This window comes from Monodelphis domestica, chromosome 5 (genome assembly GCF_027887165.1).
Source record: "Monodelphis domestica isolate mMonDom1 chromosome 5, mMonDom1.pri, whole genome shotgun sequence".
Taxonomy (NCBI): Eukaryota; Metazoa; Chordata; class Mammalia; order Didelphimorphia; family Didelphidae; genus Monodelphis; species Monodelphis domestica.
In genome coordinates, this window is record NC_077231.1 from 270,968,870 (window position 1) to 270,989,212 (window position 20,343).

The window sequence follows — 20,343 nt, forward strand, 5'->3', positions numbered from 1 at the left end:
TATGGCCTGGAACAGGCAGGTTGTGAGCCAATTAAGTAAGTATATGTCTACAGCTGGCCTTAAATATTAACTCCAAATCCTGACCATCTTCATGTGCAAGGGCAGCAGATCATGTGGGCGACATGTGTTTTGAAAACTTCTGAGATCCAAAGAAAAAGCTTCATCTGGGAGGCACTCAGGGCATGTGGGACGTTAAATGGAACACCTGGGCTTGTACAGCAATTGCAAAAATAATTGAACCCGAATAAGTAATAATTGCAATGCAGAATATATCTAAAACATACTAAGCTAAAATGTTTTCACTGAAAAATCACTCCAGCATTAAAAAAATAAAAGCTTTCAGTGTACTTACTGTATTCTTGAAATTACCATGACAACTTACTTAAAGTTAACCAGCATGTATTAAGCATGCACTGTGTGCAATCCTGAGAGAGACACATTTTAGAGAAGAAATAAGTGAGTCCTGACCCACATGATGTTTACAGTCTAGGGGGAGATATGACATATCTCCCCAAATTATAGTAGAAATTATTCAGCATAAATGTAAGAGAGATTTAAATGCCAAGTAACTTACTACTATATGAGATCTAAGAGAAAACATATAATTAACAACCTGTGGAATCACGGAAGACTTTCTGGAAGAAGTGGCATTTCCCCACTCTTCTGCCTCGGAACCAATGCACAGTATTAATTCCAAGATGGAAGGTAAGGGTTTTTTTAAAGTGGCATTGAGATTGGAATTTAAAAGATGAGTGGGAAATTCACAAGGTATAATAAGCAAGGGGGGAAATATGGGAGACAACATTTTAAGGATAGGGAATAGTATGAGCAAAGACACAAGAAGCAAGAAAGTTTGGCCACACAAATATATATATATATATATATATATATATACATATATATATATATATATATATATGTGTGTGTGTGTGTGTGTGTGTGTGTGTGTGTGTGGTTATAGAATAGAGCAAATAAGGGGTCAGGCTAGAAAGATAAGTTGGCATATCATAAAGGACCTTGAATGTGTGGCTAAGAAATCTGAAACTTACTTTCCATTTTGTTGTTCAATTGTTTCAGTCATGTCCATCTCTTGGTGACTCCATGTGGGGTTTTCTTGGCAGAGATATTGGAATGGTTTGCCATTTTCTTCTCTAGCTCATTTTACAGATGAGGAATTGAGGCAAAGAAAGTTAAATGACTTGTTGAGGATCATGGAGTTAGTAAGTCTCTGAGGCCAGATGTGAACTCATAAAGATGAATCTTCCTAACACCAGGCTCAGCAATCTATACATTATGGCACTATTTAGCTGGCCTTTAGCTTCTATCAAAGAGTCACTGAAGATTTTTGAGCAGAGGAATGGCATGACCAGGTCTATGCATAAGGAAGATAAGTCTTTGAGGCAATCAATAAACATTTATCAGTCACCTACCATGTACCAGGCACTGTGCAAAGCTTTTAGGATACAAAAAGAGTAAAAAGATATCTCTGCCCTTGACAAGTTGACAACCTGATGGCTACAAAAGAAAGGTGAAAGGCAGTTCCTGCTCTAAAGGAGCTCAAGATCTAATGGCATTGTGAATGGTTTGGTGGAGAGTGTAGAGATGGAAGGACTAGCCTTGTGGTCAACAAACAGAATAACAAGATGACAGGAGAATAAGAGAGAAGATGGATATGAGAGATCTTTTAGAGGGAGAAGAGATGGAATTAGTTGGATATGATTGGATATGAAAGGTGAAGGAAAAGGAAGCTTCAAAGCAATGTCAAGGTTTTTAACATAGGATAGCTGGTGAATGGTGGTGGGTCTACTGATAGAGTGAAGACAGAAGGAGTAGCAGGTTTGGGAGTGAGGAATAAAGAAGCTGGACCAGATGATTTCTAAAGACCCTTTTGGTTGTTGGACATGTTGAATTTGAGAGAGCCATGGGCCATTCATTTAAGAATCGTTGGAAAGTATATCCCATGTCAGATTACTTGCCATCTCAGAGAGTATGCAGGGCAGGGAGAGATGGAGGGAGGAAGAGAATTTGGATCACAAAATTTCAAAAATAACTTTTTAAAAACTGTTTCCATGTGTAATTAAGAATTAAAAAATATAATTTTTAAAAAGTCATTGGAGAGACACATCTGGAATTCTTAAGGGTGTTTGGGCATGGAGCTAGACATCTAGTAGTCTTTGCAGAGGTGATAGTTGAATCTCCAAGAACTGAATACTTTTGCTAAGGGAGAAAATGTAGAGGGAGACTAGAAAAGGACCAAGGACAAAACCTTGGGGGTGACTTTCCTTAAGGAGTCCAGAAGCAGACAAGGTACCAGCAAAGGGAAAAGACAAGAAGCAGATAAAGAAAAATAGCAAATGTTTGAGAACATTAAAAATGCATTTTGAGCTGCATCTAAGAATCACACTCTTTCCACAATGGAGAGAAAAGAAGGCCAGATTGGAGCAGCTTCTTCTCTAATAAAAGACACTACCCATCTCTTTGAGAGGCATTGTGACATAGTACAGAGTAAGTTGTCATCAAAACCAGGAAGAGGAAGGTTCAAGTTTTACCTTTGACACAGACTGACTGTATGACCTTAGGCAAATCATTTAACCTCTTAGTGTTTAGTACAATCTTCTAAAACTAATGGTGCTGAGTTGTATTGGTGGAAAGGATTAATTTCTTTTTGAGAGGGCAGAATTCTCTTACTAAAGAAACCACAGACCCAACCCCTATCCCTAGAAACACTACTTGAGTAGTCAAAACAAGACTTATTGACCAAACAGGAAAGGGTTAAGAAAGTTTAGAGGGCCCACATAGTTAGATCCAGCTCTTGATAAAAGGCCAGCTCTGAACATTGTAAGAATTGTGCAGCTGACAGGGTCTAGAGAGGAAGGCAGTTGTATTTGTCAAAATCTGCAGTCCTGGCAGCATTTTATTTTAAGCCCAAGAAGGAAAAGATCAAGTTGGAGCATCTGGTTTCATAATGAAGTCTTAAAATAAGATGAAAATACAGGATTTTCCATGTGAGAAAAGAGACCAAAGGAGGGGTATCAGGGAAAAGATAATAGTTACCTTAATTCAAAACATCTTTAAAGGAAAAAACTGGTTGTTAAATTCTAAAGAAGAGTAAAATTGAAAAATAGAGAGAGGGAGAAAATCTATAGTGGATGCTCACAAAGTTAGTAAATATTTTAGTGTCTGGCACCGTGCTAAGTTCTGTAGGTACAAAAAAGGCAAGGCCAATGCCTGCCCTCAGGATGCTTAGACTCTAATAGGTAAGGAAACCACGTAAATGATTAAGCACATACATAGCACATACAGAGTAGATCAAAAGTAATCCCAGAAAGGGAGACGTTGGCAGCTGAATAGCCTCTCGGAGAAGACAGGAATTTGAGCTAAATTTTGATGGAACCCAGATTTCCTAAGAGATAAGATATGTATAGGATCATACACACCTTCTTAAAGGAAGAGAAGATAAAGCCTTATTTATCCCTCAAGGTGGGCATGCTCAAACTGCTGCTCTTTTCTCGCCAAACTACTAAGACTTCTGCCAAGATATGGCAAACGGCTGATTTATGGGGCAGACCCTGTCGGAACACTGCTGTGGAATCATTCCTGCTTGACTTTCTCATTAGACTTCTCAGAGAGTATATAGAAATAGTCATCTGGGGTATGTAAGGGAGGAAACTGTCTTCCCTTATTTTAGGAATCTCTATGTTTAACCCAGTTTTACCTGCTTTTGAGTCCACGGCCCATTTTGTCCTCTGGCAACTCTTTAGGAACCAACTGGTTTTTAATCATTCCTAATTATCATGAAGGTGGTGAGTCTTTCCCTCAGAATCACAGCCACCCAGGCCATTGTGAATTTTTCTTAGAGGTTCACTTGGGAAACTACTTTGATTTATCTTTAATGCTCATATAAATGTCAGCTCTTCCCTTCCCTGGAATATTCTGCTCCAGAGGCTTTCCTGAGCATGTCCACCTGGATATATTTTGAGCATCTCATACCAGAACCATCTCTGTCCTAAAAACATTTTCCCCTGGATTTTCCCAGTTCTGTTAACATCATTCTGCTGGCACCCTGGTTGGAAATCATCTTAACTCTTTATTTCCTCCAATACTCTTATATCAGTTCCGAAGTCTTTGACATTCTTCCTCTGTAATGGTTCTCAGATCTTTTTCCTTTTTTTCACATACCAGTTTTTACTATACTATACTAGTCTAGCTTCCATCTTATCATTCCACAGCTGAACTATTATACTAATAATACTAAGTTGGATCCTTCCCTCAAGTTCAGTCTCTGGCAGAGCAGAGATTCCAAGTCAGATCCATTATTATTTCTCTTTTAAAATGTATCTTCTACTCAACTAGAATGCAAAAATCCCCATAGAAGGTGCTCAAAAATGCTTATTGGAAAAGAAAAAAAATCCAATTGCTTCCAGTAGGTAATTAAAGGTGATCCTAAAATATATCTAGTCTCCTTATCACTTCGGTTGCTCCAAGAATAATTTAAACTTTTCACTTTAATTTTGAAATCATTATATTCTTTGATCATTGCAGCTCATGGCAGCAAAATCAAATGTGAAATGGTTTCTGTCTAGTCCAGTGAAGAAGGTAGAGTGGGAAGAGAGTACTCTGTGACTCTTCTATTCAAACTGTAGTTGCTCCCCATTACGTCTGGAGCCAAATATAAATTGCTGCTGGTTCTTAAAAGCTTTTCATATCCTTGTCCCTTCCAACCTTTCCAGGGACGATGGCCTTCTTGCCATTCCTCACACAAAACATGCCATGTTCCAACTCCATGCATTTTTGCTGATTATACCCTTCATCTCCTGAATTTCCATTCTTCTCAACCTCACCTTCATCTCCTGATTTTCCTGTATTTCTTTAGGTCTCGGTGAAAATATTATCTTCTCCAAGATGTTTTTCCAGGTCTCCTTTCATACTAATGCCTGCCTTTTGAGATCATCTCAAATTTATCCTGTATATCTCTGGTTTGTGCATAAGTGTCCACATACTATCTCCTTCAATAGAGAGTAGGCTCCTTAAGAGTAGAGGCTATTTATGTCTTTTCTTGTTTCACCAGTACTTAATAAAGTGCCTGGCCTCCAGCAGACATTTCACAAGTGCTTATTTATTTGATTTTATTTAACTTGACAGCTGTCATCATTATTATCATTACTTTATGTTGCTATCATCATTGCTGTTCAGTCATATCTGGTTCTTTGTAAGTCTAGGAGCCATAGTTATCCATGGAATTTTCTTCTCAAGAACATGGGAGTAGTTTGCCATTTCCTTCTCCAGAGGAGCCAATGGATCCGTTTGTCAAGTAATAAGAGGTTAAGTGACTTACCCAGGGTTACACACCTAGAAAGTGTCTGAGGTTAGATTTGAACTCAGGTAGAGGAGTCTCCTTGGTTTCAAGCCCAGTCCCCTATCCACTGTGCCACCTAGTTGCCATCATTACCTTATACCCCTTTTAACGTCCATCTGTTGGTCTTTGGACATGGAGTTTAGATTTAGGACAACAAAAAGTCAGTTAATGTGTATAGAACACCTAAAATTTTTCATTCCTGCACATACATCTTGGATAATCAGTGATGAATGACAATGGTTTTGCCCTAGGATTGAACAGGAAGGGAAAAGAAGGTTGGATTTTCTTTGAGAAAATGAAGTTATTTCAGTGGTCCCAACTTTCTTTTTTAAAATGCTTATCATTTTAATAGTAATATTTTCCCAGAATTGTTGCATAACTGTTAATCATGGAATACCATATTCTTAAGAGAACTAAAATGAAAGAAAGACTGGTAACAATGGAGAGACACAAGCTGGGTATGAGCAGGTACCAATGAATTACAAACAGGGAACTATTAACTTGATGAGGAATAAATGACATCATCAAAGGAATGTATGTGTAGAAAACAAAATGATTTGGTGAAAGCAAGTAATAACTGATGAATAATCCACATTCTTCTCTGGCATACTTGTGTCATTAAGAGGGAAAAAAACACTCCCTCAAACAAGTTAGCACACTTATAGCAGGGCATTGCCAATAGTCCCATTGAGTGAGTCCAGAGGGTGTAAGCTGTGGTTGGCATTGCTGATGGGGTCCCACATGGAATCAGAGAGCTTTCTAAGTATTTGATTACTTGATAGCTAGAAGCTACTCCAAGTACACAGTAAGTGATCCGCACAGACTACTAAGAATTCTCTTGTATCCTAGATAGTATCTCTCATCATTCATTTTCATGGAAATTAAGAATAAAGGTATATAAATGCTATTAGTTTCCTGGATTTGAGTCTGAAGGCAAAAATACTCAGCATTTTGGTTTTGTTTCTACTTTTTTTTATCAAGGAAAATGATACTCACCCTGAGATGTATAGAACAATAATGCTGAACAGGGAATTAGGGCCCTAGATAAGAGAACAAATGGTAGAGAGCACTTAGTGCTTTTAGAGAGTTCATGTCCTGGATTAATTATATTCAAGGACCCTAAAATAAGTAGATTGTTATTGACAAGCCGGGCCAGCATGAGTCTAGTGAGAACAGGCCATTCCTAAGTAACAGTGAGAGCCAATTCAAATATATTAAAAATGATTCCGTATATGACTTAATTAAAGGAATTGGACATGTTTAGCCTGAAAAAGAAAGTTTGGAGAGAGTGGTAAGATCTCTGTCTTTATATATATTGTAGAGCATGTATATATGTATTGTAGAGCACACTGGTATATAAGTGGAATGGCTCAGGCCATTCATAGGGACATAGTGTCCCTAGACTTCAGTAAGGCATTTGACACATTCTCTTATGCTCTTCTTCCTCTCTCTCTCTCTCTCTCCCCCTCTCCCCCTCTCCCTCTCTCCCTCTCTCTCTCTCTCTCTCTCTCTCTCTCTCTCTTTCTCTCCCTCTCTCTCTCTCTCTCTCTCTCTCTCTCTTTCTTTCTCTCTCTTCCCCTCTCCCTCCCTCTCTCTCTCCCTGTCTTTCTCTCCCTCTCTTTCTCTCTCTCCCTCTCTCTCTCTCCCTCTCTTTCTCTCCCCCCCCCCCTCTCTCTCTCTCTCTCTCTCAACAGAGACAGAGAGACTGAGAGAGATATGATGGTTTATGGTATAAAATAGTGGTTTCAGACTGTTTGGATGATCATACCCCAAAGAATGAAGATCTTTAAAAGTCAAGCTGAGAAAAGAGATGTCTAGTAGTATGCCCCAGGAATCTACCCTTCATTCCCTTTTGTTCCACATTTTTAGCAGTATCTCAGACAAAGGCATAGATGTCATTCCTGTCAGATTTTTAGACCATAGGGTTCTCAGAACTATAGCTAATACATGAATCTCATGATCAGAGGTGTCAAACTCAAATAGAAATGAGCTACTAAACTATAGATAAGGTTCTCTGTAGGTCACCTATTGGTTTAGAAAACCACACATCCATATGATTCTTTTCTTTTTTACTACATCAATATATTAAAATCAGATAGGTACTGCATTTCCATCTGATTCAGCTTGCACTCAGGAGTGTTATGGCCAGCAAGGGGCTCAGGAACCCAGTGTTTCAATACCTTTGCATTGGGTGATAGCATCAGGGTCCCAAGAGATACCCATGGCTGCCAAAGTTGGCTGAATCTAATGAAATAAAATTCTCCGGAGACAAATGCCAAGTTCTGTACTTGAATTAAAAGAAAGAAACATATGCTGGGCAATATAGAGATGTATAAATAAAAGATAGGAGAGCTTTGGCTAGAAAATCACTTATGTAGAAAAAAGACTTATGATTTCATGAATCACTAAATTGAGCCACCAGAAAAGTAAATATTATTGTAAGGATGTAGCTGAAACTACCCTGCTCAATTTTATCTCTGATAATTTAACTACATGAAACTGTCTCAATCAATATTTCAATACTTTGTACTTGAGGATAATGTAAAGGAATCTTTAGCAGATGTGAATAGATTAGGGTGACGTGAGCAGAAACTGAATAAAAGAACCAGCAAATTCTTTTTCAGGGAAGGGTACAATAACTTTAAGCCTATACCTCCTCCTGGAAGAGTCCTCATTACTGGCCATTAGGTAGCCTAATTCTTTCCATTTACTTCTCTCCTTCTAGTAAGAGATTTTTCTTGGCTTTTTTTATTTTGTTTTTATGAGGGAATGTTAACTTTCATCTGCTGGCTTTAATTTAACTTGTCATTTTTCTGTTTTTGTACATGTGCCTGCAGGCCTTTGGGAAATGGATACATTTTTTAATAAATCAAAATAATAAAAACCAGGAAGGCCAACTTAAGTCAAACAGGCACTTTGTAAGGAGTCAAACGAGAGGATGTACTTCAAACTAGCATCTCTTCACTGTAGAGCTCCTAATAATGGAGAAGCACTAGTCAAACTTATAGGTATATAACAAGAGTATGTGTTGCCTTGGGAGGATGTCTGAAGATAAAGAGCAATCTATTGCTTGTTTAAGTTATACAGATGATCAAATATTCTGCTATCAGGTTTATGGCATTTGGTCGAAAGAGTGTGGTTAAATAGGGTACTTAATTTCTTATCTTGGCCCAGCACTTTGAATGAATTTCTGCAGGACAAATATTCACCAAAGTTGCATTTTGGAAACCAGTGACGATCATGCAAGCCAGAGACCCTCTTATCTTTGCAAGATAAAAGATGATATATTGGTAATGTTTCAGAAAGGCATGTCACCTGAACATCATTCCTTCTTCCCCAGAAAACATGGAATTAGCCAAGTCACTGAGGAAAGTGACCTAGAACTGATTATGGTTAATGTCACTTGTCTGTATGTTTAAAAATCATTCATGTAAAAGGGAAGGGAAGGGAAGGAAAGGGAAGGGAAGAGAATATTTATTAGCATCTACTGCACCAGGTATTGTGCTAAACACCTCTATGTTAGGCATTACTCTTGTTAATAATAACATCTAATATTTATAGTGTTTTCTGTTTGCAAACACTATGTAATTCAGAATTATTTCATTTTATCCTCATAAAAATTCTGAGAGGAAGTTGCAATAATTATACCCATTTTCCAAATGAAGAAACAGAGGCAAGAGGGGTTGAATGATTTGCATAGGATCATATGGCTAGTAAGGGTTAGAGGCTGGTTTTGAACTCAGGTCTTCCTGATGCCAGGCCCAGCGCTCCTAGCTACCCCTCACTAACTATCATACCACCATTTATATTAATGATATTCTGGAATGAAGTAATTTATTCGAGATAAGCCATAAAAATGAACAATGATCTATGTGGCCTAGTTTGATGAAAAGACTTGCAGGCAATCCAGCATAAGTACAATATGCCCCTATTCTTTACAAATCCATTCACAGTTTAGTTCTCATAGCAAGCTATCTGTAGGGAATTACACATAGTTAGGTGGCCCAGCGGATACAATGAAAATCTGCAGTCAGGAAAACTCATCTTCCTTAATTCAAATCTGGTCTCAGACACTCACTAGCTGTGTGACCCTGGGGAAATCACCGAACTTGTTTGCCTCAGTTTCCTCATCTGTAAAACATTCTGGAGAAGGAAATGCCAAACCACTCCATTGCCTGTACTAAGACATTCTCCTAAAAATAGGGTGGCAAAGAGTCAGGCACAACTAATGCCACTTAACAACAACAGCAAAATGAAAGGTGGAGGTCATTCCTCAGGAAGGGGAAGAGCTTACTAAATGTAGTAAGAGCCAACATAGTTTCTGAAGTCAAGTAGAATGCGCTGTTGAAGTGTCAATAATTTTCCATCCCTTTAAAAATCCAGGCAAAATCCTGGGTCATCACTTGGAAAAACTCCTTTTGGCAGTTAAAGAATTTTTTTTTTGGGGGGGGGGGGAATGGAAAATTCCACCCAAATTTATCACGGTTAATTCTGCTTCCTAAGCATAAGCATAACCACTAGAGGGCAGAGCTAGACACCCCGAAGGTTTCCTGCAAATGCCAACTTTTTAACAAGCAATATGCCCTTACTTAAAACCCACAGATTATTTAAGACCCTGAGAATGCAGGTTTAACTCCCTAAAATACCAAGTTCAAAATGGTCCCTAAATGTCAGTATCTCCTTTGCCAGGAACCTTCCCCCAAAGGAATTTTTCTTTTTTAGAGCAAGGGCTGCACTTAACAAGCCCTTCCTAAAAGGAGAACAGATTTGAGTCTGGTTCTGACTAATGGGAACTTTCCTTTAGCTAAACCAACTGTTGGTAGTGCCTGAATGTCTGCCAATAAAAGGCACCGCTGCTGAAGCGCTTTTAACTTAAAAGTGCCTAATAAAATCATGAAGGGAAATCATAAAAGAGAATTACAAACAAAATCATCAAAAAGAAAAAAAAATAATTTACAATGATGAGAGACACCCTCCAGGGACCAGAAATGTGCAGACGGGAGTCTGTCCTAACACAGAGGTCTTTGATTGAGATGCTGCTCTCCTCCGGAGAAGCTGAACTCATCAGTTTGAACTCATCAGCTATTAGAAGGACTGCAGGGAGGGAGAGGGGGAGAAAAAGTTGTGTTTAGCTTGAAAAGGCTGAAATCAGATCACATTACCTGGGGTGGGGACAAGAGCAGGCTTCCAACCAGCCTTCCATTTTGATGGGCATTTCTTTTAGAGGATCTGATTACAATTCTAAAGAAAGGATGCCCCACACTCGCCCCTCCCCTTAGGATATTTTGTAAATGGCTAAAGTAGCACTTCTGAAATAATGTTAATGTGGCTTTCACCTTGTAATTCACAGGCTCATAAATATAGAACTAGAAAGGACCTTCCTGCCTTCCTAAAGCATCCCCCTGACTTAAAGCTGAAGAAACCAAGGTCCACAGAGATTCAATGACTTGCCTAAAGTCACACAGAAAGAAAATGACAGTGTCAGAATTCAAATCCAGATCTTCTAATTTCCAAACTCCCTCCATTCTAGATTTTGAAGTCAGGCTAACTGAAGGGATAGATTGAAATATATTCAGAGAAAATAGTCAGTGATTAAGTTATGTGTTTGCTGTTAGTGTCACAGGTTTTAGGGTGGGAAGGAACCTTAGAGATGTTCCAGGCCAGCAATTCTTAATCCTTTGCATTATGGACTCTTTGGGGAGTTTCTAGTGAAACTTATGAATTCTTTCTGAGAATAACATTTCTAATTGCACAAAATCAAATACCTATGATTACAAAGGAACTCGACTAAGCTGAAATATAGTTATCCAAATATATAGAAAAGTTCACAGACCTAGGTTTGAGTCCAGGATCTAGGCTAATGCCTTGATTTTACAAAGGAAGAAACTGAGGTCCAGTGAGATGAAGTTATCTGCCATAGGTCATATCAGAACCATGGGGTGGCTGGCTTTCAATCCAGATCTTATCTTTATCCCCTGCAGCTTCTATCAATGAGTAGTACCCTAACTAGTTAAATGTTGTAAAGTTCCTCTATTTTTAACTGCTTTGTACATGGCTGCAGCCCAAAGGTGAAGTTTTTCTATGACACTATTTAACTTATTTATTTTTGGAACATTTGAGCCAAATCTGTCCTTTGGTCTTTTGAGTTAGGGTTATTTTTTTTTCCTTCTTTGTGTGCGCATTTTGCTGTGTGAGAAAGAAAGAAACAAATATACCTTTTCCCAGTATCAAGCAAGCACACACTCTTTCCAAACAATTGAAGATTTTCTTTGCTGACAAGAAAGTTGATTGTGTCAGACTACTCAATTATCATGCTCTAACCAAAGGCTAGTCACTTTCTAGCTGTCTGTTCCACTTCCTAAGGGTTTGACCTGCCCCAGAACTCACTCATTGATTGGGTAAGTTCCAGACTATGAAAATGCTCCAAACCACCTACTCAGATACAACCTCTCTCTGAAATCAATTTTCCCTTTTTTTCCCCCTGCTGGCCTCTTTGTGTGTTTTCTAATGTCCTAGGCTTATGGTATTCCAGGGAAGGCAAAGAGTGACTGTTTGGATTCTTTTCTTTCTCTACCTATTTCTAGATACCATGAAACCCCTTTTCCTAACTGGACTGCCTGGAAAAATTGACCAAATCTTTGGACTCCCTGTTATGAATAAAACAGTCAACCAACAGGCATTTATTTAGTGTCCACTATGTGGCAGGAACTCTGCTAAGTGCTAGAGATACAAAGACAAAAGGGAAAACAGTCCCTACCCTCAAAATAGCTTTGAGTCTAGCTGGGGGTAGGGGGGTGGGGGAGAGGGGATACACAAATATGCATTGAGTACATATATACATATATACATATAGTCACACACATAAACTAAAAGGAAATATAATGATTAGGGGAGGTAGACACTGGTAGTTGGGGAAGGAGAATCAGAGGAAAGACAATGAGATCTTTTTTCAACATGTTGAGTTTAAGATGCATATCTTAAACATCCAAGACATCCAAGAAGAGCTATGTAAAAAGGGAGATTTTGAACCCTAGACTTCAATCCCCAGAAGCCTTTGGTATTTCCCAGAATTCCCTATAATCTCACCTGAGTCTCCACTTTGGTGAGATCACAATTGGTATTTATTTAACTGGCAGTAACACCTCCGATGCTCTCTTCTCTTCCATTGCAATGATGTAGAAAGTAAGCTAAGCATGGGGATTTTTGAATGGGCTAATCAGCCACGGGCATATGGTTTTTATTTTGTATCCTTGATTTCTAATGATCCTTAATAAACCTCATAAAAATTATATTTTAGTTGCCCATAGTGTTTACTGATTGATTGATAATTGATTTGATTACTTTCTTCACCAAATATAGCCAGAAGTTCCTCCACAGTATATCATTGCAGATCATTCTCATTCATGAATAAACTGTAAAATTTAAATTATATTTCTAATAATAAAAATATTATATTTTATGAGGTTTATTAAGGATCATTAGAAATCAAGGATACAAAATAAAAACCACATGCCAATTGTGTACCAATTGTGATCTCGCCAACATGGAGACTCAGGTGAAATTATAGGGAATTCTGGGAAATACCAAGGGCTTCTGGGGATTGAAATCTAGGGTTCAAAATCTCCCTTTTTACAGCATACAGTAGATCATTGGTATAGTGGCTCCCAAAAGGGCACAAAGGTGAATTTGAGGGGAAAACACAATTGAATTTTAGTCCACCACTCAACAAATATTAATGAGCACTGTGCTGATTACCAGTCATTTTATAAAAGGAAAAGCATCTTATTTCAATGAACTTATAAGATAACAGGGGAGATAAGACTTGTAGAGAAGTTATACAGTACAGGGTATATTATTGTCCTCAAAGAAAATTTGAAGGGCAAAATATTATTTTGAACTAGGTGGGGTAGGGCAAGGGAAGTGATTTCGGGAAGGGATCAGGAAAGACATCATGGTACCTCAGTGGGGCCTAAGGGAAGAGAATAATTTTGACACACAGAGAAGAGAAGGGCATCTGTTTTGACTCTGAAATGATCACACAATTGTGGGGCAGCACAGGATGAGATTGTGAGAATTGCTAAACATTGAGTTGAGTCAGAATGTAGAATGTATGGAAGAGTCAGAAAAATATTGGGGAGCAATACTACGTTGTTCAGTCATTTATCCCCCCTCTATGTGACCTCATGGACCTCATCTACGGGTTTTTCTTGACAGAGACAATGGAGTGGTTGGCCATTCCCTTCTCTAGTGTGTTCCCATTTCATAGATGCAGACCTGAGACAAATAAGGATTAAGTCATTTGCCCAGAGTCACATAGCTAGTAAGTGTCTGATTTGACACTTAATTAATGTAAGTAAATAGTAATTTCAAATATAAGTTCAAATAGTGAATAGTAAGATTTGAACTCAGGAAGAAGAGACTCTTTCCTTGGCACTGTATCCACTGGGTCTCAGTGGTAACTTGGGTCAAAGCAGTTTTAGTAAGTTTGTAGATAAAAGAGCTAGAGGACAAGGAGTTGGAACAAGCACATAGACGCTAGAGTTCGAATCCTATTTCTGCTCCTTCTTACCTTTGGGACTGTGCGCAGGACTTTTCCTCTCCAATGGCCCCAGTTTCCTCATCTGTGAAATGGAGGGTTGAACTAGATAGCATCTGAAGGTGAATGGCTAAATTGAAATCTGTAATTGCATGAAAGGATGGGTAGGTAGAGATGGCAAGGAAAGAAATAAAAGAAGAGCTTGAGGAAGCAGCGAGGGCAAAAGAAGTCAAGTGGTGTTTGCCACTTCAGCACCATTACACTTGCCTCTTAGTATCAAAATGTGTTTTTAGCACCTAATAGAAACACTTGTGTAACCATTGTAACCACTGTTGTTTACAACTGACAGGGAGAGCTCCCAGCTCAAGTACTGAATGTTCCCAACTCATGTGTTGAGTGTCCTCATCCAAGCAAAGGATAAGTATATACTAATTAAATGGAGCTACCTTCATAGAGTTATCTCCCCTGCCCCTAGAAGGCTACAACCATCCCCCAAAATGAAGAACGTACAGGTAAAATGGGCAAAGTTGCCAGTAGTCCCTCCAGTTCAAATACTAACTTGGCTTCTTACTATCTGTGTAATTCTGGACATGCCTCTAGATCTCAGACTTAGTTTTGCTAAATGATTTATAATGGAGGAAATGATCTCTATGGTCCCTGCAAGCTCTAGGTCTATATTCCCATGATCCAAAATCCCCTGGTTTTTCTGGGCTCAGTTTTCTTATTTATAATATAAGGGGATTTTTCTTTGAGGTTCCTTCTAGTTCTACAATCCTGTGTTCTTCATGTCTGGGCTACTCTGATGTAATCCTGTAATATGCAAACACATCTAAGGAGTATGTGATAAGGCTCACCCTCTACTGCCAAGATCTATCTCTGAGTTATTAGATTCATCTCTTGTTTGGTGAATGAAAAGGGAGACATGGCTATTTTCTTTCACCTGGTTAGGAACCTCCCATTCCAAAACTAAGATCTACCTGGAATAGGACTAATTTAAAGTTTAGCATTCCAGAAACAGGGCCCCACCAGATGAAAGAGATTCTTCTCCTATTTCTAGCTTTGTTATGTGCAGGCTTCTGGCCAGCTGAGAGGCAGTGCAACATAATAGGTAGAGTGCTAGCTTCAGAATCAGTTTGCATCCTGTCCATGATATCAATCCCTGGGTCTGTGGCCAAGTATTGCTCTGAACAGAGGGAAATCTGTAAAATGGAGATAATGTTTGTACTATCTGTTTTATAGGATGATTGGAAGAATAATTCTTTGTAAATCTTGAAGCACTATATAAGCTTAATTATTCAGCCTTTTCAGGATTATTTGACTGAAGGTTGCTATGGGAAACCCAAAATTAGTACCTATGACAGATTAAGTTCTAGGAACAACCACTACATTTTTTGAAACCTTAGACATGGGGAAAGGTTTATATGGTCTGCTTTTTATTTCCTAGTGAAGGGCCAAACAATTTGCAGATTATCCAAGTCATCCGTTACTTTGCCAAGATCCTTCTTCCATTTTATTTCTATTTTAGCAACTCTTCAGATGGAGAATTTCTACTGGGGAATAAGGCAAAGAGCCAAAAATTTAATTTAGCAATACATAAGCTCTTATGAGAGGTGACAGGTAACAAGAATTTAAACTTCCCTAGGGGAACTAATTCATTTGAGGGCTTTCAATGATAAGTGAACAAAGGACCTGACAATCTAAATCCAAAGTAATACAGTGATTCTGTAGTCTAAGAACATGGGTTCAGATCCTACCTCTGATGCTTTCTATCCATGAGCAAGTCACAAATTCCCTGGGTCTCAGGTTCCTCATCTATAAGATGAAGGAGTTGGACCAGATGACCACCTTTAGTAAGTGTTTTGTTTTAAATTTCAAGTTGCCTACTTGTTGTTTACCTTGTATTTCTGTCATTCCAAGTTCAACATATTTAAAACTGAATTCTTATTGCCCCAGACCCCCACACTTGTCTCTTTTATCAATCACTCCATTGTCATCAATAATTTTACCATTCCTTCAATCTTTCAGGTTAGCAGTCTGAGAATTTTCTTTGACTTCCTGCCCTTTGGTCCTTCGATTTACCCTCTAGTCTGTTTAGGTGGCACAGAGAATAAAGCAAAGGACTCAGAAGACATGAATTCAAATATAGCCTCAAACACTTGCTACCTATAGAACCCAGGGCAAGTCAGTTTGCCCTATTTGCCTCAGTTTCCTCATCTATAAAAAGAGCTGGAGAAGGAAATGGCAAACTACTCTAGGATCTTGCCAAGAAAACCCAAAACCCAAATGAGGTCAAGAAGGGTACATGACTACACAACAACATGACCTGTTGTTTCTTCATTTAAAATATCTTTTGGGTTTATGCCTTCTTTTTATTTCCAGGATAATTAACCTAGTCCAGTTCCTCATAACTCAACTTTATCGATACCACATGATATGAGATGTCTCTCCTTTTTTGAAAAATATTTTATTTTCCTAATTACATGTAACATCAATTTTTTTTTAAATACATTCTGAAATAAGATCCAAATTTTCTCCTTCCTTCCCTTCCCTACTCCTTCCTGAGATGATAAGCAATTGGATCTGGGTTATACATGTATTATTATCAGGCAAAACATACTTCTATACTGGTCATTGTTGTAAGAGAATACTCATATGAAATCAAAACCCCTAAAGAGAAACATAAGTAAAGTAGAAAATGGTATATTTTGATCTGCATTCTGACTCCAACAGTGCTTTTTCTGGAATTGGATAGTATTTTTTTTTTTTGTCATTAAGTTCTTCAGAATTGTCCTGGAAAGCCTGCTAAGGCTTTCACTGTTGATCATTATGCAATATTGTTACTGCTGTGTACAATGTTCTCCTGGTTCTGCTTATTTCACCCTGCATCAGTTCATGGAAGTCTTTCCAGATTTTTCTGAAAACATCCTGTTCATTATTTCTTATAGTACAATAGTATTTCATCACCATCATATACCTTAATTTGTCCAGTCATTCCCCAATTGTTGGACATCCCCTCAATTTCCAATTCTTTGCCTTCACAAAAAAGAGCTGCTATAAATATTTTTGTACAAGTAGGTTCTTCCCACTGCTCTACTGCCAGCCTCATTTTTATTCATCTCTTTGGGCTATAGACCTAATAATGAGTGGTATTGTTGGGTCAAAAGGATGCACTGTTTTATAGCCCTTGGGGCAAAATTCCAAATTGCCCTCATGAATAGTTGGATCAGTTTACAACTCCACCAATAATGCATTAATGTCCCAATTTTGCCACATCCCCTCCAACATTTATCATTGTCCTCTACTGACATATTCACCAAACTGATAGGTGTGAGTTTTAATTTGCATTTCAGTAATCTAGTGATTAGTTTTTCATATGATTATTGATAGCTTTGATTTCTTCTTGATCAGATCAGACTACTTGATCAGATCCTTTGAACATTTGTCAACTGGGGGATAACCTGTGTTCTTATAAATTTGACCCACTTTGAGAAATGAGACATCAGAGAAATCTATTGTAAAATTGTTTTCTCATTTTGTTATTTCCAATCTAATCTTGGTTACATTGGTTTTGCTTCCACAACCACTTTTTTCATTTAATACAATCAGATTTATTTATTTTTATATCTCATAATATTCTCTCTCTCTTGTTTGGTCATAAATTCTTTCCTTCTCCATAGATCTGCAGGGTAAACCATTCTGTGCTCCCCTAATTTACTTATGGTATCACCCTTTATGTCTAAATCATATATACCCATTTTGAACTTATCTTCATATAGAGTGTGAGATATGTGTCTATACCTAGATTCTGCCACACTGTTTTCTACTTTTCCCTACAATTTTTGTCAAAGAGTGGATTCTTATGCACAAAGCTGGGCTCTTTATTCTTGTTCTTGAAGGTAGATACCATGTTACATGCTTCCACCTTGTGTTCCCCACCTCAAACGGGTAAGATACATAATGGGGTCACAGGCATCAGAAGTGGAAGTGGGCTCTTAAAAACCGAGACTGGACTCATTCGTTTTCCAGCCAAGGACACTGAGGCCCAGGAATGTCCAAGGTTACAAAGGGCCCTGCTTAGATTTTAAGCCTCAGAATTGGAATGGACTTCAGAAACTCTATTTCAGAGACTCCCTTACTTTGCAGATTCAGAAACTAGAGCCTGAGGACACAGCTATTAAACATCGGAGATGCGATTTGAAATCACTCCCTTAAGTTTTGCCCTTTTAAATGTGCCAGCTTCTCTTCTAACTCCCGAATGTAGACTTTAATACATGGTCTGGGGCTCATTAAGAATACTGACCCCCACTAAATTAAAAAGCAGCAGAAAGGGAAAAGAAAATGGATCCCTTTATAGGATGAGGGCAGGCTTCCCAATTTCGGGGAAATTGAGCAAAATCCATGCAGCAAGCATACTTTCAATGGAAAGTTTGAGCCATGTACACATTGCAGGGTCAGAGGAGGCAGCCTCCAGCCCAGGAAATACCCCACAGACCCAAATTGCCCTTGGACAGAAAGCCATATGTGGAAGGAACGTCTGAGCGAACAATGGCTGCGAAGTGGTGCCCATGGGTGATGTGTGGTAGGTGCAGGCTCTTTGCTGAAAGGGCAGCAGCAGCGGGCCAAGATGCAAGCAGCTGAGAAAAGGAGTCATCCTCGCACCCTGAGCAACCCTCTCAGTGCCCCATGCCCGCGAGTGCTATGTGCTGCTCAGTGCGGCCGCCAGGGGGTGGCAAAGAGCATGGCGTGCGCTCCTGTCCCTGATGCCAGAACCCACGTTCCCCACTCGATACCTTCCTTCAGCCACAGCCGCTAAGAGGCAGCCAGGGAGGGACGGAAGGAGGGAGAGGAGGGGAGGGGAGAGGAGAAGAGGGGAGGGAAGACAGAGGAGCCCTAGACGGGATGCAGGCGCAGAGCAGCAGCACGCCTGTCACTGCTGGTCAGCCCCTGCCTGCCCACCTCTCACTAGCTGGGCTGCTCTCCTCAGCCAGCCGCGCTTCGGCCGAGGCACAGCGGGCTGTGTGCGCCTTCTCTGCCGCACCTCGTCTCCTCCTCCTTCTCCTGCGCCCTCTCGGATAAAGTTTGCTGGAGGACAGCAGGCGGACGGGACATGGCTCAAGGCGGCCCCCGCTGCCCAGCGGTGGGGAGCCGGGAGCAGCTGCGGGCGCCCCTCTGGGGCTTCTGGACAGCCCTGGGGATGCTCTGCTCGCCTGTTTCCCAGGCATTCAACCTGGACGTGGACAAGCTCACTGTGTACAGCGGTCCTGAAGGCAGCTACTTCGGCTACGCTGTGGACTTCCACATACCTGACCAGCGAACGTAAGTTGCCTGGATTCTGAGTCTTCTGCATCCATCCCGGGAGAGATCTCCCATACCCCGTCCACTCCGGTGCCCCGGGACCTCCGGAGCTTCAAGCCCTTCGTCTGCCTCTCACTTTAGGGATGTCCAACTCTAGGAAGCCCTAGTCTGAAGAAAGGGGAGAGATCAGGGCGCTCACTGCCCCTGTTGTTCCCTTCTCATGCCCTGACACCCAGGCTTTTGCGTCTCTTCCTCTGCGAGGCTTTTGATACACCCCAAAGTGGAGAAGCAACTGTGTATAGCCCTAGTCCTCGGAGAGATCCGTGGACCAGGACTTCTCCATCCTTCTAAAGATCCGACAGCGCCCTGGACCAAACAAAGTCAGGCAGAGAAAAAGTAAACAGAAACCTGTCCTGTGAAAAGCTGGAAACGCTGCTTCTGGCTGCCTGTTGACACATTGCTGGGAACTAGATCTAGGGAACGTTTAGGGGCAAGAGAACATGGGGCAACACTGTGTACAAAGTTATACTTGGACCCTCGGGTTTTCCCCTCCTCTCCTCTCCCAGGCTGTTTGTATACAAACAGCTCCATCTGGAGGGACTTGGTTATTCGTTATTTTCCCCCCCTCAAATCTCCCCCCCCCCCCCCCCCCGCAAAACCCCAGCATTTCTGATGCAGAGATTTCAGGCAAAGGAGAACTGGTCACTCGATAAGACCGTGTCCCCCGCGATAAGAACGTTTCTTTCTAGGATCTCAGGAGTTGTAGGCATTTCCCTTCTCTGCTTAGGGTGTCCAAGGTCTTGACTTTGTTCTAAATATTTTGCAGAGTGAGTATCTTGGTGGGGGCTCCCAAAGCCAACACTAGCCAGCCGGATATAGTGGAAGGTGGCGCTGTCTATTACTGCCCCTGGCCGGCCACGGGGGATGTTCACTGTAAGCAGATCCCGTTCGACACTACTAGTAAGTGATTTCTCTTTTTACCTTATCTTAATGATCATTTCAAATCGCCGTTTGCTTCAGCCACCACCGAAATCAATTCGGAGCCCGCTTACATTTGGGGTGACTTGTTTGATGTGTCAGGATGGGCAGGTCCCAAGAGAAGCCAACTTTTTCAGGCATGCAAGTCTGAGTGTTGCGAGTGAGGGCTGTTTACTAG

At 40.1% G+C, this 20,343-nt stretch overlaps 1 protein-coding gene across 1 annotated transcript in view; it reads left to right on the plus strand.

The window, feature by feature from the left end:
- Positions 1 to 18,678: 18,678 nt before the first annotated feature.
- ITGA8 (integrin subunit alpha 8) overlaps positions 18,679 to 20,343 on the plus strand; it is a 232,004-nt gene continuing 230,339 nt past the window's right edge. The window contains exons 1-2 of the mRNA XM_001377451.4: positions 18,679 to 19,208; positions 20,014 to 20,147. Coding sequence (XP_001377488.2) covers positions 19,000 to 19,208; positions 20,014 to 20,147 — 343 coding nt within the window. The 5' untranslated portion in view covers positions 18,679 to 18,999. The remainder of the gene's footprint in view (positions 19,209 to 20,013; positions 20,148 to 20,343) is intronic.